The sequence below is a fragment of the Oncorhynchus tshawytscha genome, linkage group LG08, assembly GCF_018296145.1.
Source record: "Oncorhynchus tshawytscha isolate Ot180627B linkage group LG08, Otsh_v2.0, whole genome shotgun sequence".
NCBI classification, from domain to species: domain Eukaryota; kingdom Metazoa; phylum Chordata; class Actinopteri; order Salmoniformes; family Salmonidae; genus Oncorhynchus; species Oncorhynchus tshawytscha.
The window spans coordinates 46,168,870-46,195,948 of record NC_056436.1 but is presented as its reverse complement, the minus strand read 5'-3'; the positions used below and the strand labels follow the sequence as shown (position 1 = coordinate 46,195,948).

Sequence of the window (27,079 nt, the reverse complement as noted above, 5' to 3'; positions counted from 1 at the left end):
TAAATGGACCATCCCTCTTTGGAATTATCCCAAGGGCACAAACAGTCTTCACACACTCATGATGGCACTGCCAATCCCTCTAACCTCACACGTGTTCCCATGCAGCACATGAACACGGGACATGTCAAATATATCACAGCCAGGTGGATATCATCATGCCAAGCTGGTGACAGATGATCTAGCTCTTTTGGTTTTTACCTTTTGGACACGGGTGCACACACACATACGTGTACACACAAACTGCCACTATCCCTTTATCCATATGGCCTTACCATGGAATCTCCACTCTTTCCTCTTTCTTTGCCACTCGGGCGTAGCAGCTGTTTTTAACAACCCCCTTATCACTCATTAGACCTGCAATCACCTGCTTTAAGTACGGGAGATAACGCCGGGGTCATGGCTTTCGCGGGCCTTACCAGACAGGTGTGGAGTGAAAGCTAGGAGGTCAGGGCTTGTGAGCTTTCAGCCTGACATGGAACAAATTGTACGAAGCAGGAAGGAAAGAGGAACTGGGAAATTGGTGGACATGCTCTCACTGTAAAGCCCCTTACATAGAGTTTGGAGAAATCCATGTCACACTGGTACTGTTTATAAATTAAATCAAATTGCCTAGTATATACACCAAAACTTTTCAAATGTTCAAATCAAAAGGGTATTGCACAGAAAAACGTGGACAGTCGGTTGCATCACAAATTCAGAACCGCTGAATGCAAGGTGATTTTATGCCCAATCCCAAATGGACCCGTTTCCTTCCTAAATAATTAGATTCAGTGCATTAGGAAAGTATTCAGACCCCTTGACTTTTTCAACATTTTGTTCCGTTACAACCTAAAATGGATTAAATTGTTTTTTTACCTTATCAATTCCACATAAAAATCGAAAAGAGGTTTTTAGAAATACTTGCTCATTTATATTTAAACAAACCACGTAAACAGCACATTTACATAATTATTCAAAGTCCGGGTTCTTGCTGGGCCACTCAAGGACATTCAGAGACTTGTCTCAAAGCCTTTCCTGCATAGTCTTGGCTGTGTGCTTAGGGTCGTTTTCCTGTTGGAAGGTGAACCTTCACCCCAGTCTGAGGTCCTGAGCACTCTGGAGCAGGTTTTCATCATGGATCTCTGTACTTTTCTCAATTCATCTTTGCCTCGATCCTGACTAGTCTCCCAGTCCCTGCCGCTGAAAAACATCCCCATAGCATGATGCTGTTTCCTCCAGATGTGACACTTGGCATTCATGTAAAAGAGTTCCATCTTGGTTTCATCAGACCAGAGAATCTTGTTTCTCATAGTCTTGAGAGTCTTTATGTGCCTTTTGGGAAACTCCAAGCGGGCTGTCGTGTACTTTTACTGAGGAGTGGCTTCCGTCTGGCCACTCTACCATAAAAGGCCAGATTGGTGGAGTCCTGCAGGATGGTTGTCCTTCTGGAGGTTTCTCCCATCTCCACAGAGGAACTCTAGAGCTCTGTCTGAGTGACCATCAGGTTCTTGGTCACCTACCTTACCAAGGCCCTTCTCCCCCAATTGCTCAGTTTGGCTGGGTGGCCAGCTCTAGGAAGAGTCTTGGTGGTTCCAGACTCCTTCCATTTTATAATGATGTAGGCCACTGTGTTTTTGGGGACCTTCAATGCTGCATGCATGTTTTGGTACCCCAGATCTGTGCCTCAACACAATCCTGTCTCAGAGCTTTACGGACAATTCCTTTGACTTCCTGGCTTGGTTTTTGCTCTGACATGTTAACTGTGGGACCTTATAAAGACAGGTGTGTGCCTTTCCAAATCATGTCCAATCAATTGAATTTACCACAGGTGGACTCCAATCCAGTTGTAGAAACTTCTCAAAGATGATCAATGGAAACAGGATGCACCCAAGCTCAATTTCAGTTTAATAGCAAAGAGTCTGAATACTTGTGTAGATAAGGTATTTATTTTTAATACATTTGCAAACAACTAATCTAAAAACCTGTTTTTGCTTTGTCATTATTGGGTATTGTGTGTAGATTGCTAAGATTTATTTTGTTTTAATCCATTTTATAATAAGGCTGTAATGTACCAAAATGTGGAAAAAAGTGAAGGGGTCTGAATACTTTCTGAAGGCACGGTATATCTAACATGGTAATATCTCAACTCAAATGTTATTTTTCATATGCGCCGAATACAACAGGTGTAGACCTTACAGTGAAATGCTGACTTACAAGCCCTTAACCAACAGTGCTTTAAGAAGTTGAGAAGAAAAACATGTTAAGTAAAAATAGGGAAGTAAAAATAATAATAATTTACTAATATTTAAAACAGGAGCAGTAAAATAACAATAGCAATATATACAGACTGACACCGCAAAGTATAGAGGTCCTGGATGGCGGCCAGTGATGTACCCTCTGTAGTACCTTGCGGTCGGAGGCCAAGCAGTTGCCATACCAGGCAGTGATGCAACCATGCTCTCGATGGTGCAGATGTAGAACCTTTTGAAGATCTAAGAACCCATGCCAAATCTTTTCATTCTCCTGAGGGGGAATAGGCCGTCATGCCCTCTTCACAACTGTCTTAGTGTGTTTGGACCATGATAGTTTGTTGGTGATGTGGACACCAAGGAACTTGAAGCTCTCAACCTGCTCCACTACATCCCCGTCGATGAGAATGGGGGCGTGCTCCACAATGGGGGCGTGTAGTCCACAATCATCTCCTTTGTCTTGATCACATTGAGGGAGAGGTTGTCCTGACACCACACGGCCAGGTCTCTGACCTCCTCCCTATAGGCTGTCTCATCGTAGTTGGTGATCTGTTGTGTCATCGGAAAACTTGATTATGGTGTTGGAGTCTTGCCTGGCCATGCAGTCATGAGTGAACAGGGAGTACAGGAGGGGACTGAGCACGCACCCCTGAGGGGCCCCCGTGTTGAGGATCAGTGTGGCAGATGTGTTGTTCCCTACCCTTACCACTTGGGAGCGGCCGGTTAAGAAGTCCAGGATCCAGTTGCAGAGGGAGGTGTTTAGTCCCAGGGACCTTAGCTTAGTGATGAGCTTTGAGGGCACTATGGTATTGAACGCGGAGCTGTATTCAATGACTAGCATTCTCACATAGGTGTCCCTTTTGTCCAGGTGTGAAAAGGGCAGTGTTGAGTGTAATAGAGATTGCATCATCTGTGGATCTGTCGGAGTGGTATGCAAATTGGAGTGGTCTAGGTTTTCTGGGATAATGGTGTTGTGAGCCATGACCAGCCTTTCAAAGCACTTCATGGCTACAGGCGTGAATCCTATAGGTCGGTAGTCATTTAGGCAGGTTACCTTCGTGTTCTTGGGCACAGGGACTATAATGGTCTGGTTGAAACATGTTGGTATTACAGACTCAGACAGGGAGAGGTTGAACATGTCAATGAAGACACTTGCCAGTTGGTCAGCGCATGCTCGGAGTACACGTCCTGGTAATCCGTCTGGCCTTGTGAATGTTGACCTGTTTTAAGGTCTTACTCACATCAGCTACAGAGAACGTAATCACACAGTCGTCCGGAACAGCTGATGCTCTCAAGCATGCTTCAGTGTTACTTGCCTCGAAGCGAGGATAGAATGAATTTACCTCGTCTGGTGGGCTCGTGTCACTGGGCAGCTCGTGGCTGTGCTTCCCTTTGTAGTATGTAATAGTTTGCAAGCCCTGCCACATCCGGCGAGGGTCTGAGCCGGTGTAGTACGATTCAGTCTTAGTCCCGTATTGAAGCTTTGCCTGTTTGATGGTTCGTCGGAGGGCATAGCGGGATTTCTTATAAGCTTCCGTGTTAGAGTCCTGCTCCTTGAAAGTGGCAGCTCTACCCTTTAGCTCAGTGCAGATTTTTCCTGTAATTCATGGCTTCAGGTTGGGGTGTGTACGTTCAGTCACTGTGGGGACCACGTCAGATGCACTTATTGATGTAGCCAATGACAGATGTGGTGTACTCCTCAATGCCATTGGAAGAATCCCGGAACATATTCCAGTCTGTGCTAGCAAAACAGTCCTGTAGCTTAGCATCTGCTTGATCTGACCACTTTCTTATTGACCAAGTCACATTTGCTTACTGCTTTTGTTTTTGTTTGTAGACAGGAGGATAGAATTATAGTCAGATTTTCCAAATGGAAGGCTAGGGAAGGCGAGGGAGCGCATTGTACGCGTCTCTGTGTGTGGATTAAATGTGGTCTAGGGTTTTTTCCCCCTCTGGTTGCACATTTAACATGCAACCTCAAGGGTAAAGGGTCCTCGGAAATCAGGATTGTTGGTGCATTTCTTATGCTCAACCTAACATGCAAGCGCCATTTGTGTGGCATAATGGCAGTACTAGTTTATAGGCATATAAGGAGTAATGTTCACTACAGATTTGATCGCTAAGTACACTAAGGATTTTTCTTTATTTTTACTATTTTCTACATTGTAGAATAACAAAGACATCAAAACTATGAAATTACACATATGGAATCATGTAGTAATCAAGAAATTGTTAAACAAATCCAAAAATATTTTATATTTGAGATTCTTCAAATAGCCACACTTTGCCTAGATGACAGCTTTGCATACTCTTGGCATTCTCATGAGTTATTCACCTGGAATGCATTTCAATAAACAGGTGTGCCTTGTTAGAAATTTCTTTCCTTCTTAATGATTTTGAGCCAGTCAGTTGTGTTGTGTCAAGGTAGGGGTGGTATACAGAATATACCCCTATTTGGTAAAATACCAAGTCCATATTATGGCAAGAACAGCTCAAATAAGCAAAGAGAAACGACAGTCCATGAAAGTTTCTTCAAGTGCAGTCAAACAATCAAGCGCTATGATGAAACTGGCTCTCATGAGGACGCCACAGGAAAGGAAGACCCAGTGTTACCTCTGCAGAGGATCACTAGAGTTACCAGCCTCAGAAATTGTGGCCCAAATAAATGCTTCAGAGTTCAAGTACAGACACATCTCAACATCAACTGTTCAGAGGAGACTGCGTGAATCAGGCCTTTATGGTCCAATTGCTTCAAAGAAACCACTACTAAAGGACACCAATAAGAAGAAGACACTTGCTTGGGCCAAGAAACACGAGCAATGGACATTAGGCCTGTGGAAATCTGTCCTTTGGTCTGATGATTCCAAATTGGAGATTTTTGGTTCCAACCACTGTCTTTGTCAACAGATGATCTCCGCATGTGTGGTTCCCACTGTGAAGCATGGAGGTGTGATGGTGTGGGTCTGCTTTTCTGGTGATACTGTCTGATTGATTTAGAATTCAAGGCACACTTAACCAGCATGGCTACCACAGCATTCTTGCGCGATACGCCCTCCCAGCTGGTTTGCACTCAGTGGGACTATCATTTGTTTTTCATCAGGACAATGACCCAACACACCTCCAGGCTGCTATTTGACCAAGGAGAGTGATGGAGTGCTGCATCAGATGATCTGGCCTCCACAATCACCCGACCTCAACCCAATTGAGATGGTTTGGGATGAGTTGGACCGCAGAGTGAAGGAAAAGCAGCCAACAAGTGTTCATCATGTGGGAACTCCTTCAAGACTTTTGAAAAAGCATTCCAGGTGAAGCTGGTTGAGAGAATGTCAAGAGTATGCAATGCTGTCATCACTTCTACTATGTAGAAAATATTAAAAATAAAGAAAAACCCTTGAATGAGTTGGTGTCTCCAAACTTTTGACTGGTATGGTTTATAAATTAAATCAAATTGCCTAGTACATACACCAAAACTTTTCAAATGTTCAAATCAAATGGGTATTGCACAGAAAAACGTGGACAGTCGGTTGCATCACAAATTCAGAACCGCTGGACAGCAACATAATAAACTAAAGCACTGATCATTGGGAACGAGATCAGAATGACTGCTAAGACTTGATCCATAAATTAAATAATAGGTAGTCCTGCCTACAAAACTTAAACAATCCATATGTTCCAGTCAATAGGCCTGATTAACCTGCCACCAATAACGCACCCACATCCTGAGTCTCTGGTGCCGACACATTTGGAAATCAAAAGATGGTTTAGTATTTTGTTTAAAAGCTCTGACAATGGACCCGGTCGCAGCCGGCCGTGACCGTGAGACCCATGAGGCGTCGCACAATTGGCCCAGCGTTGTCCGGGTTAGGGGAGGGTTTGGCCGGCAGGGATGTGATGGCTTCTGGGTTAAGCGGGCATTGTGTCAAGAAGCAGTGCGACTTGGCTGGGTTGTGTTTCGGAGGACGCACGGCTCTCCACCTTCGCCTCTAGCGAGTTTGAATGGGAGTCGCAGCGATGAGACAAAACTAACTACCAATTGGATACCATGAAAAGGGGGTAAACAATAAATAAATGCAAAAAAGCTCTGATGAGAATAAACATTTTTCAATGAGAAAACAGAAATCCAATTACGGTAAAAACGTTTTATTAAAGACTTATGTTTTAAAGATGTAGCTTATGATGCAATACTCTTGATCATTCTAAGGAGAACAAAAACTACTTACCCTACATTTGAACGGCACCGCAGAAGCTTCGCTATTCAGCATCTTCCCAATTAAGTACCCTAGTTTTGTAGTTTGGCTACTTAAAGAGAATTAGGGCCTATCACTCGCAACCCACCTTTTCCAATGTGTTATGGAAAAGTGTGCATCGAATTCTACTGGATGAAGAGACGATAAGTATAACATCCTGGCATTTAAACCACTCGATTATTGAAAATTCACATACTATTAAACATAATATTTTCGCATACGGAGAATGCGTAATTGCGTTGTTTCCAACTATTCGTTGATTTCAGTAGCCCATCCCCATTTCAGGTGTTGTCTAAGCCGAAATTAGTGTGACACCCGGGCAATTTAAGTATACTACATTTTCGAAATGTTGCATACTATTAAACAAAACATTTTCGGCCTACTATTTAAGATGCAAGTATGGGTATTCGGATACGGCCAACGTTCCCTAAACTGTTACACACTGTTTACTCAACTGTTGCACGAACCCAAACCATAAAAGTAGTTAACAAGAAACTCTTTCATACTCAGACAAGCATCAACAGTTCACTGTGCATTGCACACAACATTGATGTCCTTTACAAGAGTACCTTCTGATACTACATGCTCAACACAGGTATCATGGCTCATGGTTTGAGAGAAAAACATCTATTCAAATCCATACCTTAGTCATGAAAACCCCATTTTAATTTAAATGTTTTCATGATCCAGTTATTTGAACCATGTTGTGGTTTGAGTTGCTCAGGTAAAACAAATGCCCCGTTTATCCAGTGTGGGAGGAAGTATGTAACATAGATAGGGAGACTAAGTTCGACTGCGAAGAGATAAGTAGCCTACCCCAGTCGTACACACACTGAAGCATTTTGTTGCTTGACAGTATGCGTGGTGCTTGTATACCTTATAAGTGCAATGTAAATGCGTGTGTGCATGTGTGTTTGTGCCCTCTCTTTCACCTGCTGTCCTTATAAGCGATTAATACCAGCTTCCCTGAACTGCCCTGGGGGCAGAGCGAGGCCAAATAGTTAAGTCAACATGCAACGTCACTGTTATGTTGGCTCATCCTCTTGCCTCTGACAATAGTGTCTGACTTGCTCCAAGACTGACACACCCTTTACCTTTAACCTGGACTTGAGCCCTTAACCCTTTGCTTGAGGTAGAAGTTGCCCTTAACATTGACCTAGGATCAGATTAGCCTACCCCCGATCCTAAATGGAAAGAGAAGAATACTATCAGCCTCCCACACAAGACAATGTGGTGCTAGTGGGTGATGTCATGGAGATAGAAAGGGCAATGGCAGTGAAGTTGGTGTGCTCTCTACTGTGGCTGTCGATGTAAAGAATTGATCGAGAATTATGCTGCTTCAAATAATAAAAGGCCATAATTATTATAACCGTATTTGCACCATTTGTACTTTGCTACGGTAGTAGTGGAAATAGTTTGATTGATGGTGTGAACATTTGTAAAGATATTTGATCAGGATTAGGCTAAAGATATTTCATAGCTAGATACAGTATAGCCTGTAGTTTGATGCTGATAGGGAAGTAAGAGTACTTATGTAGTGTACCAGTCGCAAACATTCAGCAGTGTTCAACATTCAACGTTGTGTCCTACAATGTCAGAGTAAACTCTGAATGTACCCCCATTTGTTTATAGTAGAAGTGTACGCTGCCTGCTGGAGTAGGACTTGAGGCCCTGGTTCCTTTCTCTTGCACTCTGTTTCTCCTTTGCTCTGTTTGAAGTGCTTCAGTAGGAAGGGGAGGCATTGTGTGAGTGCATGTCTGTGTGAGCACAGATGGCAGCTGCTCTGCCTCAGTGTGGTAACTACTGTGTGTGTGGCGCGTTACTTAACTCTTCGTGCTGCAGTCTGCTGGGTGTCTCATAGACCCCTCAAAAGGGAACTGCTCTTAAAGGGGCAATCTGGGACTTGGAAATTGCCAAGAGCTGACAAGAGTATACACTGAACTGAAGAGGCTAGATTGACCAGACCTAGATTTAAGCTTTTTGTAAATGTCATCCCTCTTCCAAATTCCAATTTGAGAGTAAGGAATTCCAGGAAATAAAGCCATTTGGCCAAGTTTGGGTGTTAGCATGATGTGCACGTTACATGTGAAACAGAATTGCCCTAATCTCGACCTTTTGCACAATTTCTCCAACACAATGTTTATTTGAGTCTTTAGATAAAAGTATGTTTGCTGAGAATCAGTGGGCCACCCTGTTGCTTAGTGATGCTGTTGCACTAGCTGTAGAGATGTGAGGTAAGTGGAATGGTGATTTGGTAAAGATACTGCTTCCTAGTGGCTTCATAGTTGCAATGATATGAACGTGGGTATTTCGTCTAATAAATACGCTACTTGTCAACCTAACAAATCCCCAAAGAGTGTCTTGTACTGATGCTAACTGTATGCTATCTTATGTAGGAAGTTGAGGGACAAGCCATATGTTGCCCAATTAAATAGTTATCCTTTAACCCTTTCCCTACTAGATTTCCTACCATGGAAGTGGGGAGGGAGCGGAGAGCGACGATTCCGAGGGGGAGAACCAGGAGCTTGCACAGATTGACAGAGGTATGTGGCCCGCCTGCTCAAACCAACCCAAGTCTTCTATTCTCTTCGTTTTTACATGGATATGTACAAGATGGTAATTTAGCAGATAAAGCAACTTTCAGTTTACACAGAATAGAAATACACAAGCTTGTCGCTATCTCTGCCTCTTCACCTTTGACATGTGCTCTTGGTCACCCCCCTCAGAGAGGCGGCGGAACTGCGGCCTCACCCCTCTGGCAACCAGCCAGCAGCACAATCAGGGTCCCCTATCTCCGGCACGCCTCCATCACCTACGCCTCCTTCTAGACCCGACTCTGGACCGTCACTCGTCTGAAGAAGAGCTGGAGCGAATCAGCCACGGCGTTGGAGACGGCAGGAAGTGGACGTTGCACCATCGCCACGGTGACCACCCCAGCAGTGCCTCCAGCGACGAGGAGGTGTGGGACCTGTGTGGCTGTGGCCCAGTTGCAGCAACCTTGGAGCCTGGGACTTGCCTGGCCGCTTCCACCAGCCCGGTGCTCTTTAGCTCAAGCCCACCTCGCAGCCTCAAGCCACCGCCTCCAATTAAGCTCCAGTTCCAGGGGGTGCAGCCTGCTGCCAAGCCTATCATCTTGACCCACTTCGACCAGTCGGCGGCTCCCTATAGGAAACACAGGCACAGCTACGGGGGAGAGCTGGGGAGGCCAAGTCTGGACCTGGAGAAAATGCAACAGGTTAGTGCCATTACGTTGCGTCTACTGTTCTTGAATAGTGACCGTTAGCATAGCATTGTTCATCCTCCAATCAGCATACCATGTTGTGGTTTGGGTAGCATCTCACAAGTATTTGGCAATCATAGAATCACATAGCTGGGTCATTCTACGAATAGAGTGTCTTTTGGGAAGTGTAATTTCATCCAAAATTACTATTTATTTCACCAAATGATTATATTTTGACATATTCAGAAATGAAAATAAATAAAAAGTGACATGGTTTATCGTAACAGGGTTGATGACATCTTAAATCAGCCATGAATGTTACTCCCCTTGTGACAGGGGGAATGGAAGCTTGTTGTGTGCAATTGAATGTAAGCTTCACAGCAGTATTTTATCTTAAAACATTTCTAGCCTATCTGTCTATGGGTAACAGCCAGGGTTTTCCACCACAAATCTCAAGAAAATGACCAAAAGGAGTAGAACCAGCTCACCTACTTTTACACTATGATTTGAGTATTAGATGTTCAATGTTTCTTTCAAATGTATTTTTATCATATTAGTTTTACGATACTAAAACATGTTCAGTTCACGTTACAGGGTTGACATTAAACCAAAAGGGGCAAATATAAATTAATCACCAATTACATTATATAAGTAAAAATATTTAGTATTTACTTTCCCAAAGCAACAAAAATAACTAGGGCTTTACAAATTGTGAATACTAGGAAAATCTTGGGGTTAAGTAGGTTAAAATGATGTGGGACATGACATGGGACATTCCAAAATGATGATTTTCAGAAAAACAAACAAATAATGTATTTTATTTAAAAGCACTGTCAAGGCAGCAGCTACTCTTCCCAGGCTCCAGCAAAATTAAGACAGTTTTACAATTATGCTGTTTGATTATCTTTATATGCTAGTTTTCAATGCTAATTTGGCCCTAGGTCTCTGGAAATTAGCAATGCTAGCTATAGCTCTTTTTGACTACCCATATGTAAGGAATGAAAGCTATTTTGGACTGCTCCCTGTAGCCTACATCCAATCTTATAGAACAAACTGGAAATTATCATATTTGGATGGACAAACCCTTTAAGCATCACCAAATGTTTTAAACAGTTAGGAGGAATTATTTATTTATGTTGGCAGATAATGCCATATTCCAACTCTTGTTTGGGTGTGGACAGAGCTCTGAAGTGCGACCAATTTGGTCACATATGCAATAAAATATTTAGCTGTGCGACCAGGAGTTTTATTTTGGGAGCACTGCGCGACTATGAAAAAAAATCTCCCAGATAATAATTGTCATAATGAAAAGGCTTTGCTGTGCTGTTGTTTCCTAGTGCCCTACAGAAACAAGCGAGTGAGGATTCGTTAGCTTCATGGATGCACTATTTCTATAGCGAAAACGACTTGCTTGTAGCTCAACCAGGTCTAAAGATCTGACCATATTACCGGTGCAACATTTGTATCTTCCCAAAGCGGATCACCGGGACCACATTTTACATTCCTGAACAGTTTCATGGGCCGTTCTAAAACTAATCAGTGTGTTTTCCTCTTTGGCTAGCAAGCAACCTAACAACCTGGTTATTTTACCAGTATATCCAAACCTTTGGGGGAACAGAAAGATAGGAAAATGTTCACAGCAATGAATGAATGACTGATCTATTGCATGTCATCACAAGCAAACCTGACGTTTTTAAAGAGACAGTTTTCAGTGCAACGCATCTCAATATGAATAGTGTTTTTACACGATTAGAAATACTACATTAATTTGATGTTATTTTAAATGGACAAAAAAAAATATGCTTTTCTTTCAAAAACAAGGACATTTCTAAGTGACCCCAAATTTTTGAACTGTAGTGTATATTGCTCAGATTGTATGAAGTACACTGTGGAACTAGGCCATACTGTAGGGTAGCCTTGTACCACCTGCCAGTTAGACTATAATTCATTACATTGAGCTTGGGATTAGTTTAAGGGGCACAATAGCATTCCCCTTGTGCGCACACACACGACACACACACACTCACTCAAAGGCTGGGCGCTTGCCACAGCCTTGGTGGTCCGGAGAGATGGAGAGGGTGGCACGGACGGCAGATGTCTGCCCTCGTTTCTCACAAAAGCCAGTGAGTGAGGCAAAGATGGAGGGGTGGAGGTAGAAGGAGTGAATGAAAAATAGAAAATGCAGACTAATGAGTCACAGAAAAGCTGGTCCAGTGATGGTTAAAATCCAATAGCCACATTGGCCCAGGCTAGGATATTGGAAGTGTGTGTATGCGCCTGTGTGTAGGGTAGGGTTTGAGAGGTCCATATATCCATGGGTGTTTTTGGAAAAAGGGAACAGATGACAGCGGGCAGCAGTGAGAAGGACTTGGGTGTGTGCATATTTGTGTGTGTCTGCTTTTTTATGTGTGTATGTGAGCTCAGACAAGTGGAATGGGAGATATTGGAGGGAATTACAATAGAGCTGCCAGACAATACTCTCCCATTAACCCTTTAGCTGGGCAACTCCAAGTCTGTGTCCCTGGCCAAAAGTTGTGCACTTTAGGCCTGGGAATAGGGTGCCATTTGGGATGCAGAGTTAGTCTCCAAATTACCCATCTGAACAACTTTCTAGACTTCTTACCTCCTCCCTATCAAACGTTCTCAACCCATTTTCTCTTTCATGTCACAACAGTCTAAAAGGTTATTTCCTGCCTCTCAACCTTTCTCTTTGTTTTCTTTCACATGAACTTAAACTTCCATCGCTAGTTGCAGGTGGAACGTAACATAAAAAATGTTTGCACCATTTTTGCTACATTAAATAATCCGACAATGTATCCACCTGCAACTAGCTATATACATTTAGAAATAAGTCAAACACCTCAACAATTACTAGTAGTAGCACCTTTGGAAGGAAAAACAAGTTCAAAGAGTTTTTGAATTTATTTATTTCACCTTTAACCAGGTAGGCAAGTTGAGAACAAGTTCTCATTTACAACTGCGACCTGGCCAAGACTAAGCAAAGCAGTGTGACAAAAACAACAGACACATGGGATAAACAAACGTAAAGCCAATAACGCAATTGAAAAATCTATAAACATGGTGTGCAAATTAGAGGTCAACCGATTATTTTTTTTACACCTTTATTTACCTAGGCAAATCAGTTAAGAACACATTCCTATTTTCAATGACGGCCTAGGAACGGTGGGTTAACTGCCTCGTTCAGGGGCAGGAAGACAGATTCACATTGTCAGCTCAGCAATCTTGCAACCATTCAGTTAACTAGTCCAACGCAATAACGACCTGCCTCTCTCTCGTTGCACTCCACAAGGAGACTGCCTGTTACGCAAATGCAGTAAGCCAAGGTAAGTTACTACCTACCATTAATGGTTGATGATATTACTAAATATTGTGTAGCGTGTCCTGTGTTGCATATAATCTAACTGAGCATACAAGTATCTGACTGAGCGGTGGTAGGCAGAATCAGGCGAGTAAACATTAATTCAAACAGCACTTTCGTGCGTTTTGCCAGCAGCTCTTCGTTGTGCGTTAAGCATTGCGCTGTTTATGACTTCAAACCTATCAACTCCCGAGATGAGGCTGGTGTGACCGAAGTGAAATAGCTGGCTAGTTAGCGCACGCTAATAGCGTTTCAAACTTCACTCGCTTGGGGTGGTTGTTTCCCTTGCTCTGCATGGGTAACGCTTTGATGTGGTGGCTGTTGTCGATGTGTTGCTGGTTCGAGCCCAGGGAGGAGCGAGGAGAGGGACGGAAGCTATACTGTTACACTGGGAATACTAAGGTGCCTATAAGAACATCCAATAGTCAAAGGTGAATGAAATACAAATGATAGAGGGAAATAGTCCTATAATAACTACAACCTAAAACTTAGCTGGGAATATTGAAGACTCATGTTAAAAGGAACCACTAGCTTTCATATGTTCTCATGTTCTGAGCAAGGAACTGAAATGTTAGCTTTCTTACGTAGCACATATTGCACTTTTACGTTCTTCTCCAAAACTTTGTTTTTGCATTATTTAAACCAAATTGAACATGTTTCATTATTTACTTGAGGCTAAATAGATTTTTATTGATGTATTATATTAAGTTAAAATAAGTGTTAATTCGGTATTGTTGTAATTGTCATTATTAAAAATACATTATTATTATATATATATTTTTTTAAGTCGGCTGATTAATCGGCATCAGCTTTTTTGGTCATCCAATAATCAGTATTGGTATCGGCGTTGAAAAATCATAATCGGTCGACCTCTGGTGCAAATGTAGTAAGATTAGGGAGGTAAGGCAATAAATAGGCCATAGTGGTGAAATAATTACAATTTTGCATTATAACTGGAGTGATATATGTGAAGATGATGTGCAAGTAGAGATACTGGGGTGCAAAAGAGCAAAAATAATGAAGAATATGGGGATGAGGTAGTTGAGTGGGCTATTTACAGATGGGCTGCTCTGACAGCTGAAGCTTAAAATTAATGAGGGAGATATGGAAATCTGGAAGTCTCCAGCTTCAGTGATTTTTGTTCCAGTCATTTGCAGCAGAGAACTGGAAGGAAAGGTGGCCAAAGAGGGAGTTGGCTTTGACCAGTGAAATATACCTGCTGGAGCGCGTAGGTGTTGCTATGGTGACCAGTGAGCTGAGAATTTATTTTATTTTAACTAGACAAGTCAATTAACTTCTTGGATATAGGGGGCGCTCTTTTAATTTATGGATAAAAAAAGCGTGCCTGTTTTAAGCGCAATATTTTGTCACGAAAAGATGCTCGACTATGCATATAATTGACAGCTTTGGAAAGAAAACACTGACGTTTCCAAAACTGCAAAGATATTATCTGTGAGTGCCACAGAACTCATGCTACAGGCGAAACCAAGATGAAACGTCAAACAGGAAATGAGCAGACTTTTTGAGGCTCTGTTTTCCATTGTCTCCTTATATGGCTGTGAGTGCGCCAGGAATGAGCCTGCCCTTTCTGTCGTTTCCCCAAGTTGTCTGCAGCATTGTGACGTATTTGTAGGCATATCATTGGAAGATTGGCCATAAGAGACTACATTTACCAGGGGTCCGCCCGGTGTCCTTTGTCTAAATTGGTGCGTCTTCAACTGGAGGCATTTTCCCATGAGATTCAGAGGAGAACGCACACTTCCACGAACGATATATCATCGAAGATATGTGAAAAACACCTTGAGGATTGATTCTAAACAACGTTTACCATGTTTCAGTCGATATTATGGAGTTAATTTGGAAAAAAGGTCGGCGTTTTGAAGACTGAATTTTCGGGGGGTTTTTTTGGTAGCCAAACGCACCAAACGGAGCAATTTCTCCGAAACAAATAATCTTTCAGGAAAAACTGAACATTGTTCATGTTCATGTTTGTTAACTTGGCTTTCGAAGACTAGAGAGGCAGGGCAGGATAGATATAGGTCTGTAACAGTTTGGGTCTAGAGTGTCTCCCCTTTGAAGAGGGGGATGACCACGGCACCTTACCAATCGTTAGGGATCTCAGACGATACGAAAGAGGTTGAACAGGCTAGGGATAGGGGTTGCAACAATTGCGGCAGAATTTTAGAAAGAGGGTCCAGCTGATTTGTAGGGGTCCAGATTTTGCAGCTCTTTCAGAACATCAGCTATCTGGATTTGGGTGAAGGAGAAGCGGGGGCGCTTGGGCAAGTTGCTGCGGGGGTGCAGAGCTTTTTGCCAGGGTAGGGGTAGCCAGGTGGAAAGCATGACCAGCCATAGAAAAATTCTTATTGAAATTCTCGATTATCATAGATTTATCGGTGGTGATAGTGTTTCCTAGCCTCAGTTCAGTGGGCAGCTGGGAGGAAGTGCTCTTGTTCTCCATGGACTTTAGTGTCCCAAAACTTTTTGGAATTTGTGCTACAGGATGCAAATTTCTGTTTGAAAAAGCTAGCCTTTGCTGTCCTAACTGACTGTGTATATTGGTTCCTAACTGCCCTGAAAAGTTGCATATCGCGGAAGCTAGCCTTTGCTGTCCTAACTGACCGTGTATATTGGTTCCTAACTGCCCTGAAAAGTTGCATATCGCGGAGGCTATTTGACGCTAACACAGGATGTTTTTGTGCTGGAGTCTGGATTGAACCAAGGGCTATATCTGTTCTTAGTTTTTTTTTTTTATGTGGCATGCTTATTTAAGATGGTGAGGAAAGCACTAAGAATAACCAGGCATCCTCTACTGACGGGATGAGGTCAGTATCCTTCCAGGATACCCGGGCCAGGTTGATTAGAAAGGCCTGCTCGCTGAAGGGTTTTAGGGACCATTTGACAGTGATGAGGGGTGGTCGTTTGACCGCGGACCCATTACGTGACGCAGGCAATGAGGCAGTGATCGCTGTGATCCTGTTTGAAGACAGCAGGGGTGTATTTAGAGGGCAGGTTGGTCAGGATGATATCTATGAGGGTGCCCGTGTATACAGATTTATGTTTGCAACTGGTAGGTTCCTTGATCATTTGTGTGAGATTGAGGGCATCTAGTTTAGATTGTAGGACGGCCGGGGCGTTAAGCATATCCCAGTTTAGGTCACCTAACAGTACTAACTCTGAAGATAAATGGGGGGAAATCAATTCACATTTGGTGTCCAGGGCACAGCTGGGGGCTGAGGGGGGTCTATAACAAGCGGCAACAGTGAGAGACTTGTTTCTGGAAATGTGGATTTTTAAAAGTAGAAGCTTGAACTGTTTGGGCACAGACCTGAATAGCATGACAGAACTCTGCAGGCTAACTCCGCCCCCTTTGGCAGTTCTATCTTGGTGGAAAATGTTGTAGTTGGGGATGGAAATTTCAGAATTGTTAGTGGCCTTCCTAAGCCAGGATATCAGGGTTGGCAGAGTGTGCTAAAGCAGTGAATGAAACAAACTTATGGAGGAGGCTTCTGATGTTAACATGCATGAAGCCAAGGCTTTTACGTTTACAGAAGTCAACAAATGAGAGCGACTGGGGGAATAGGTGTGGTACTGGGGGCTACAGGGCCTGGGTTAACCTCTACATCACCAGAGGAAGAGTAGGATAAGGGTACGGCTAAAGGCTATCAGATCTGGTCGTCTCGTGCTTTGGGAACAGAGAATAAAAGGAGCAGATTTCTGAGCGTGGTAGAATAGATTCAGGGCATAATGTACAGACAAGGGTATGGTTGGATGCGAGTACAGTGGAGGTAAACCTAGGCGTTGAGTGACGATGAGATATTTTTAGTCTCTGGAAGCACCAGTTAAGCCAGGTAAGGTCTCCGCATTTGTGTGGGGTGGGACAAAAGAGCCTTCTAAGGCATGTTGAGCGGGACTGAAATAAAACAAGAAGAACTAGCCGAGACAGCAGTAGACAAGGCATATTGAGAGAGAGGGAGAGAGAGAGAGGCATAAAGCAATCACAGGTGTTGATCGGTAGAGCAAAGACAACGACGGGTAAATGGCGATGAATGGGCAGAGCGGGTCAGTTAGGTACATACAGTACCTGAGTTCGAGGCTGGGGCCGACAGAAACAAAATTAGGTACCGTGTTATTGAAACAGTCCAGGAGGCATCAGCTGTGTAGCCGAGTGATCATAGAGCAGCAATAGGTGAGTCAGGGAGCCGTTCGGTAGTCACTACTACGCTAGTTGAGCGGGAGACACGGCATTCAGAAAGCTAGCTGGCCGGGGCTAACAGTTGAGTCTTCGGCGACATCGCAACGGAAAAGCCTATTGAGACCACATCGGACGATTACGTCGGCAGACCAGTCGTGATGGATCGGCAGGGCTCCGTGTCGACAGTAAAGGGTTCAGGCCAATTGGCTAAGGAGGTATTGTAGCCCTAGAATTAGCTGGTATATGGGCCTAGCTCGAGGCTAGCTGGTGCTTGCTTCGGGACAGAGGCGTTTGCTAACAGTAGCCACTTGTTTGCAGCTAGCTAGCTACGAAGATCTGGTGTAATGATCCAGAGCGGCAGAAATCCCGTGATGTGGTAGAGCGAAGCAGTCTGATATGCAGGTATTGTCTGGTGTCTCAGCTTAAGGTGAAGACCGCTAGCTGGATAGCTCTTGGAGGTTCCAGTTATAAGGAATAAAAAAAACAGATCTGTACCACATTGGGTGCAGGAAAGTATATTTAGTTCGTAGATAGAAAGTGAGATTAAAATAGAGTTGAAGTCAGAAGTTTGCATATACCTTAGCCAAATATATTTAAACTCAGTTATTCACAATTCCTGACATTTAATCTTAGTAAAAATTGTCTTAGGTCATTTAGGACCACCACTTTATTTTAAGAATGTGAAATGTCAGAATAATAGTATAGAATTATTTATTTCAGCTTTTATTTCTTTCATCACATTCCCTGTGGGTCAGAAGTTTACATACACTCAATTAGTATTTGGTAGCAATGCCTTTGAACTGTTTATAACTTGGGTCAAATGTGTCGGGTAGCCTTCCACAAGCTTCCCACATTAAGTTGGGTGAATTTTGGCCCATTCTTCCTAACAGAGCTGGTGTAACTGAGTCAGGTATGTAGGCCTCCTTGCTCGCACACACTTTTTCAGTTTTGCCTACACATTCTCTATGGAATCGAGATCAGGGCACTCCAATACCGTGACTTTGTTGTCCTTAAGCCATTTTGCCAAAAGTTTGGAAGTATGCTTGGGTCATTGTCCATTTGGAAGACTCATTTGTGACCAAGCTTTAACTTCCTGACTGATGTCTTGAGATGTTGCTTCAATATATCCACATAATTTTCTTTCCTCATGATGCACTCTATTTTGTGAAGTGCACCAGTCCCTCCTGCAGCAAAACACCCCCACAACATGATGCTGCCACCCCCTTGCTTCACGGTTGGGATGGTGTTCTTCAGCTTGCAAGCCTCCCCCTTTTCCTCCAAACATAGTGATGGTCATTATGACCAAACAGTTCTATTTTTGTTTCATCAGACCAGAGGACATTTCTCCAAAAAGTATGATCTTTGTCCCCATGTGCAGTTGCAAACCGTAGTCCGGCTTTTTAATGGTGGTTTTGGAGCATTGGCTTCTTCCTTGCTGAGCGGCCTTTCAGGTTATGTTGATATAGGACTCGTTTTACTGTGGATAGATACTTTTGTACCTGTTCCCTGCAGCATCTTCACAAGGTCCTCTGCTGTTGAGGCACTGAGTTTGATGGTAGACCTTGAAATACTTCCACAGGTACATCTCCAATTGACTCAAATTATGTCAGTTAGCCTATCAGAAGCTTCTAAAGCCATGACATCATTTTCTGGAATTTTCCAAGCTGTTTAAAGGCACAGTCAACTTAGTGACCCACTGTAGTTGTGATACAGTGAATTAAAAGTGAAATAATCTGACTAGATGCACAAAGTAGATGTCCTAACAGACTTTCCAAAACTATAGTTTGTTAACAAGAAGTGTGTAGAATGGTTGAAAAACGAGTTTTAATGACTCCAACCTAAGTGTACAGTGGGGCAAAAAAGTATTTAGTCAGCCACCAATTGAGCAAGTTCTCCACTTAAGATGAGGCCTGTAATTTTCATGAGGTACACTTCAACTATGACAGACAAAATAAGAAAAATCCAGAAAAATCACATTGTAGGATTTTTAATGAATTTATTTGCAAATTATGGTGGAAAATAAGTATTTGGTCAATAACATACGTTTCTCAATACTTTGTTATTTACCCTTTGTTGGCAATGACAGAGGTCAAACATTTTCTGTAAGTCTTCACAAGGTTCTCACACACACTTGCTGGTATTTTGGCCCATTCCTCCATGCAGATCTCCTCTAGAGCAGTGATGTTTTGGGGCTGTTGCTGGGCAACACGGACTTTCAACTCCCTCCAAAGATTTTCTATGGGGTTGAGATCTGGAGACTGGCTAGGCCACTCCAGGACCTTGAAATGCTTCTTACAAAGCCACTCCGTTCCCCGGGCGGTGTGTTTGGGATCATTGTCATGCTGAAAGACCCAGCCACGTTTCATCTTCAATGCCCTTGCTGATGGAAGGAGGTTTTCACTCAAAATCTCACGATACATGGCCCCATTCATTCTTTCCTTTACACGGATCAGTCGTCCTGGTCCCTTTGCAGAAAAACAGCCCCAAAGCATGATGTTTCCACCCCCATGCTTCACAGTAGGTATGGTGTTCTTGCAACTCAGCATTCTTTGTCCTCCAAACATGAGTTGAGTTTTTACCAAAGTTCTATTTTGGTTTCATCTGACCATATGACATTCTCCCAATCTTCTTCTGGATCATCCAAATGCTCTCTAGCAAACTTCAGACGGGCCTGGACATGTACTGGCTTAAGCAGGGGGACACATCTGGCACTGCAGGATTTGAGTCCCTGGCGGCGTAGTGTCTTACTGATGGTAGGCTTTGTTACTTTGGTCGCAGCTCTCTGCAGGTCATTCACTAGGTCCCGTGTGGTTCTGGGACCGTTCTTGTGATCATTTTGACCCCACGGTGTGAGATCTTGCGTGGAGCCCCAGATCGAGGGAGATTATCAGTGGTCTTGTATGTCTTCCATTTCCTAATAATTGCTCCCACAGTTGATTTCTTCAAACCAAGCTGCTTACCTATTGCAGATTCAGTCTTCCCAGCCTGGTGCAGCTCTACAATTTTGTTTCTGGTGTCCTTTGACAGCTCTTTGGTCTTGGCCATAGTGGAGTTTGACTGAGGTTGAGGACAGGTGTATTTTATACTGATAACAAGTTCAAACAGGTGCTATTAATACAGGTAACGAGTGGAGGACAGAGGAGCCTCTTAAAGAATTTACAGGTCTGTGAGAGCCAGAAATCTTGCTTGTTTGTAGGTGACCAAATACTTATTTTCCACCATAATTTGCAAATAAATTCATAAAATCCTACAATGTGATTTTCTGGATTTATTTCTCATTTTGTCTGTCATAGTTGAAGTGTACCTATGATGAAAATTACAGGCCTCTCATCTTTTTAAGTGGGAGACCTTGCACAATTGGTGGCTGACTAAATACTTTTTTGCCCCACTGTATGTAAATTCGACTTCAACTGTATATTTGAGTTTAACCATATTATTTGTTCTATTAGTTGTCCTATTTTTTCTGGTGGATTAAAATGAAATTGCAATCATCTTTCTATTTCTTGTTTTAAAAATAGCGATATTTTGGACATTTTCAAATAACCAAAAGTGAGAGGTTGTAATCTGAATAAAGGGGAAAAGGCCATTCTTGAACATGGGGTGAGACATTCTTACTAATCTGCTAGATAACCAGTTTGGATTTAAGTATAGCTTTGGTATGACTGAATACTTTAGTGAGAGGTCTAATGTTTTAATAAATTCTGCCCTCCGAATTCATAATATAAATAGGCCCGTTTAATTTTGTCTGTCTTACCATTCCAAATAAAATGTAATATTTTTTGGTCATAAATGTTAAAACACAAGTTGCTAGGCCATAAGCAAACTGGGATATGACTAAAGAGTTAATCATGGTGATTTTTCCATTAAATGGTAGCAAGACCAAATTTTTTTTTGCTGATCATATATATCGTGGTGAGATCATTTCTTTCTTTTGGGATATGAATATTGAGTATGTCCACTTCACCGTCAGACCATGTTATTGCAAACTACACAGTAATATAAAAGTTGTATTTTTTTGTGATCCAATATGTAATGGTTGTAATCCAGAGAGATTAGAAAAATTATCTAGATCCTTTATGAGGCTGTGGAGGGATCCAAATTGTGGATTTAAAAGAACATGAATCATTAGCGTACAATGACACCTTTGTTTTTAAGCCCTGGATTTCTAGCCCCTTGATATTATTGTTGAATCTGATTTGAATTTCAATGGCCATAATAAATAGATATGCCAATAGTGGACAACCTTGTTTTACTCCTCTGGACAGTTTAAAACTTCTTGATTAGTTGACATTTACTATTTTTCACCTAGGGTTACTATACATAACTTTAGCCCATTGTATAAGAGATTCTCCAAATTTGAAATATTCCTGACATTTATATGTAAATTCCAGTCGTACTTTATCAAAAGCCTTTTCAAATTCAGCTATGAATACAAGGCCTGGTTTCCCAGATTTTTCATAGTGTTCTATTGTTTACAGTACCTATATTATCTCCAAAAAAATCATCCATGTAAAAAAAACTGATTAGGATTAATAATAGCCAACAACTTTATTAATTCTATGCGCTATGCATTTTGCAAAATAAATTGCAGCATAACACTGAAGTCTAAGGGGCCCTCCGATTTGTGTAATGGACTGGATCTTTATATTTACCACTTGGGTCCCGTTTCAATAATAATAAATTCAGACCTTCTTGTTGAGTATAATCTACCATTTTTATAGGAGTGGTTAAAGCATGCTACTAATGGGCCTCGGAGTACATCAAAAAAGGTTTGGTATGCCACCCAGCCCTGGAGTTGTCCCAGACTTAAAGGCTTTAATTGCATGTTCCTCCTCTGTAATGTTGCCTTCACATGAGTCTCTGTATAGCTGTTGATTTTACATTAACAGAAAAAATATCCTTATAGTTAACTACGGTCAGTGGAGATGGAAGAGACTGAAACAAAAACATATGCTTAAAGTACTTTGCTTCCTCTTTCAAATATTTTTTGGTGAACTGTTGGTTTCAGTCAATTATTTTTGGTAGTATTTATATTTGGAAGATTTATAAAATGCAAATTATTTTCCCCATATTCCTTTACACTTGCTCTTTCTTGAATTAGTTCCTCCACGTCTTTGTATTCTGTGCCTCTGTTACCGTTTTTATTACCATCTAACTGTACCGTTTGTCCCTCCATTTTCTTTTTTAATATGAACTCTTTTGACCTAAATTGTATTTGTTTTAAAGATGAGTATTGAATTGCATGGCCTCTAAAGGCACATTTTGTCTCACCATGAGCTGTTTCACTTGTCTTTGTGCTCGTCTCCATCCCATTCCAGGTGTCGCCCATTATCCCCCGTGTATTTTTACCTGTGTTCTCTGTTTGTCTGTTGCCAGTTCGTCTTTCAGGTCTTATCAGCATTCTCTCCCACCTTCCGGTTTTTACTAGTTCGGTTTCCTAGTTTTTCCCGGTTCTGACCATTCTGCCTAGTCTGACCCCGTGCCTGCCTGCCGTCCTGTACCTGCCTGACCGACCTGATCACGATCCTCTGCCTGCCCTCGACCTGCCCTTTGCCTGCCCCGTGTTTCTAATAAATCTGAGAACTGTACTATCCTTCTCCCGTGTCTGCATCTGGGTCATATCCTGAGTTGTGATACATTTAAAGGTGTCCCATACAATAAGGGGATCTTCTGTACCCATGTTATAAAAAGTATGTTATAAATTCTTCTGTCCTAGTTAAAAACAAGTTGTCAAATTAAATTTGATTACATTTCCAATATCCTTGCCCACATGGAAGTTCTGTAAGAGTGATGTATAAGCCAATAATTTGATGGTGTGACACATTCTGACCCCTATCAACACTTTAAACGTTTATTTTGGAAAACAATTGTGATTCATCCTGTAATGTCCTTAACATCATTACCCCATAGCAACAGATTTGGGATACACACAGTCAGACACTCATACACAGGGGTTGGTGATCGTTCCATCATGATAGGGCAATGGATTTATTGTAAAATGTCTATCCCATTTTTTGGAGTCTTTACTTCTTATCCACTGGCTCATGCTTATCCGAATCAATTGCTCAGATGTGAAACGGGCCATTGTCTGTCATATCCCATTCATACAGAAATGTTTTGCCACCAACTTTTTGCTGACTTTCTTTATATCGGAAAGGTATTGCTGGCAACCAACCTAATTATGGTTGTGGGAAAGTTCTGCCCTTGTCACGTCACCCATCACACAAAGTCACGCTGCTTTGAGAAAGTGTGGGGGATCCTCTGTATAAAATCAATGTCAGATTTTTGTTTTCACTGACTGTTTGGATATTGGTTAGGTTACAATTAGGCTGGGGAAATGTTAGCTAAGTTATTATTTAAAAAAATATTTTTTAATTCAAGTCTTACAAAATGTACATCAATGTAAGTACAAAGATTTTACCATATCCAAACCACCCTCTCCACACAACACATCAACCCCCCAGTCCCTTCCCTACCTATCCTCCCTACCTCACCTCGATAAATTAGGTATATTTGGGCAGTATTGATACAAAGTTTAACAGAAATTCAATGGTTCATTGGATCAGTCTAAAACTGTGCACACAGTGCTGCCATCTAGTGGCCAAAATGTATATTGCTCCTGGGCAGGAATACATTATAGCATTTCTCTTGATTTTCAAAGATGATTGTACGAAAAAAAAATTTACTAAATAACTTTTTTCCTTTGTATTATGTTATATTCTCCTACATTCCTTTCACATTTCTACAAACTTCAAAGTGTTTCCTTTCAAATGGTACCAAGAATATGCTTGCTTCAGGGCCTGAACTAAAGGCAGTTAGATTTGAGTGTCATGTCAGGTGAAAATTGAAAAAAAGGGGCGGATCCTTAAGTCTCAGAGGGGAGCCTTGGCAAGCCATTGAAGTATGATATAAATGGTTGCCATTTTCTAAGAAATGTATAATTGGAACCCCTAAGAGAATACTTAATTTCCTCAAGCTTTAGGAAGCACATTACATCGTTGAGCCATTGAGAAGTAGAGGGTGGCTGAGCAGACTTCCACTGGAAAATAATTCTATGTCGAGCTAATAAGAATGTAAAAGCAATAATATCAGCATGTTTGTGGTTCAAGGAGAACAAGTCTTCTGGAATACCAAAACCAGCTATGGGACATGGTTGCAGGTTAATTTCAAGCACCTCAGATAATATTTTAAAATAAATAGATTCCCAGTAAGTTTGTCATTTAGAGCATTAAATGAACATGTGACTAAGGTCACAAGGTGAGACATGACATTTATCACACTCATCATTCACATTTGGATATAGTTCAGACAATCTGGATTTGGAAAAATGCACTCATGTAAAACCTTAAATTGTATGAGACCAAGACGAGCACAAGATGTAGTGGAGCGTACCCTATCAATCGTCTCATCCCACCACTCCTGTGTAAATTCAACACCCATTTCCCGTTCCAATGCAGATTTAGTTTTGTTGGTGGAGTATTTGTCCAAAGACATAATACACAGATAGATCTGAGAAATGGCTGCTTTCTGTCAGAGGTAATAGTCAATATGCCATCCCAGGGTGGGCAAGGCAGTGGATCAGGGAAGCCAGAAAATTGGGAGGAGACAATGCCTCATTTGAAGATAACGGAAAAAGTGAGATGGAGGTAAAGATTATTTTGAGGCCAGGTTGGGAAAACTAGAAGAAAATGTCTTTACATATAAGTCTTGGAAGGACTTAATACCTTTCCTTGTCCAGTAAGAGAAAGCATTATATATTAGGGAAGCGGGGAACAAGTGGTTCTTATCAATAAGACACACAGTAGATGCAGAGGAGAATAGAAAATGCCTTCGAAACTGGCACCAAATCTTAAGTGGACAGCACTACAGGCTTGCCAGTATAGCGAGAGGGGAATGCTGGGAGAGAGAGGAGCAGAGTAAAGCAGGAAGAGAAGCAGAAATACAAGAATGTGCCTCTAGGTGGCACCACGGGGTATCTGGAGCATGTAACCAGAATGGCAATTTCTGAAAGTTGGCTGCCCAGTAATATACGTATACAGGGAGGAATAGAAAGATTTGAAGGTGTCATTGATCCCCGTAGGGTCAGAAATCAAGCTATAAGAGGAATCTTTAATCTGGGCAATCAGCACTGCATTTTAATTGGTGTGCGAGCAGATGACTTACCATGTCAACATGTTCATAGTAGGTACCATGTGAATGCAGTGGTGGACAAGAGATAAAATTCAGATTGTAAGGTCAGCGTTGCTTATATAGTTCTGGAGATAACGTCAAGGCATGCTGTTGGTCTAAATCAAGGATGGCTTTCGAGAGTTCTTATAGTTTAGGTTTCCAAGTTTAGTTCCTCTTAGATAGGCCTTAAGTGATTTCCATAAGAGAGAATGAGTTTGTCTGATTTGAAAAAGATTCAATAGAAGTGGAGATAACGTTACAGAAGTCTGCATCAGACAGGAGAAGAGAGTTGAATCTCCAACAGAGGAGTGCGAGTTTGTCTTGATAGTCCTATGTCGAGGGCTAAAGGTTAGAAATTACAATGGGTAAATATTCAGAAGAGGTGACATTTGGAAGTAACTCATGATCAATAAAGAAATAGTCAATATGAGATAAAGAATGGTGTATATATGAAAAGAATACTCTTGCCTGGGTGTCACGGCTTTCTTCCTGGGACGGGACCAAAACGCAGTGTGGTTGAAGTTCATGGTTCTTTAATAAGCGACACTTAACATGTACAAAACAAGAACCGTGTGGCACAAACACTGGCACAGGAAACAATCACCCACAAAATACCCAAAGAATATGGCTGCCTAAATATGGTTCCCAATCAGAGACAACAATAAACACCTGCCTCTGATTGAGAACCAATCTAGGCAACCAGACTTACCTAGACACCTAAACTGAACACAACCCCATAAATCTACAAAAAACCCTAGACAAGACAAAACACTTAAATCACCCATATCACACCCTGGCCTAACCAAAATAATAAAGAAAACAAAGATAACTAAGGCCAGGGTGTGACACTGGGGATTCTGAAATATTCAGGGATCTGTACACCCATTCTGACCCATAAAATCAGAGAAGGACTTTGACATAGCTGAAGGAGACATAGTTCTTGGGTTGTAGTGGTCTAAAGCCGGGCAAATAACACAATTCAGATCACCGCCAAATATCAAAAGATGGGTGTTCTGAGAAGGTAATTTCCCCAGCAACCCATTGGAAAATGCAACATCATCAAAAATTGGGAGCATTTTATCTTAAATATCCCATTTAATGTCTAAAATAACATTAGTAGTAGAGAAATGTATATTTCACTAACCAAAATTGGAACCCCTCTGGCTTTGGAGTTAAAGTCTGAATGGAAAATCTTACTGAACCTGGAGTTTTGTAGCCTTGAGTGATCTTTAACAGGATTATTCATTGTTTTCCAAAATAACTTCATAGGATTAGGCCTACCTATTCTAATATTACTATTATTAGTGTTGTTAGCCATGTAAAATATTGAAAGGAAAAATGTGTGAAAACAGACCCAGCATTTGCAAAGATAAGAGAAAACTGATGAAAAAAGCAAAGAAACAAATATTAAAGTTTTTCTTTTTAAATAGGACCAAACAAGGTCACTCTCCCTCCCACCCAAACCCAGAGTCTCCTTCCCCAGCAAATTATTATTAAAATGCTTTTCGGCGAAAGCATGAGAAGCTATTATCTGATAGCATGCAACACCCCAAAATACCTGAAGGCGACGTAAACAAAAGAATTAGCGTAGCCGGCGCTACACAAATGGCAGAAATAAAATATAAAACTTTCATTACCTTG

General features: G+C 41.8%; 1 protein-coding gene across 3 annotated transcripts in view; it reads left to right on the top strand.

The window, feature by feature from the left end:
• The window catches only part of si:dkey-16j16.4, a 56,244-nt gene that overhangs the window by 9,678 nt on the left and 19,487 nt on the right, over positions 1-27,079 (top strand). For 2 of the 3 annotated variants that reach the window (XR_006083903.1, XM_024429686.2), the window contains exons 2-3: positions 8,937-9,018; positions 9,202-9,710. Coding sequence is in view for 2 of the 3 variants with exons in the window: in XM_024429686.2 (XP_024285454.2) it covers positions 8,937-9,018; positions 9,202-9,710 (591 nt within the window). In the remaining variant the exon portion in view is untranslated. Of the gene's footprint in view, positions 1-8,936; positions 9,019-9,201; positions 9,711-22,645; positions 22,782-27,079 lie in introns of those variants that run through there. The other variant, XM_042325575.1, reaches the window with a different exon arrangement.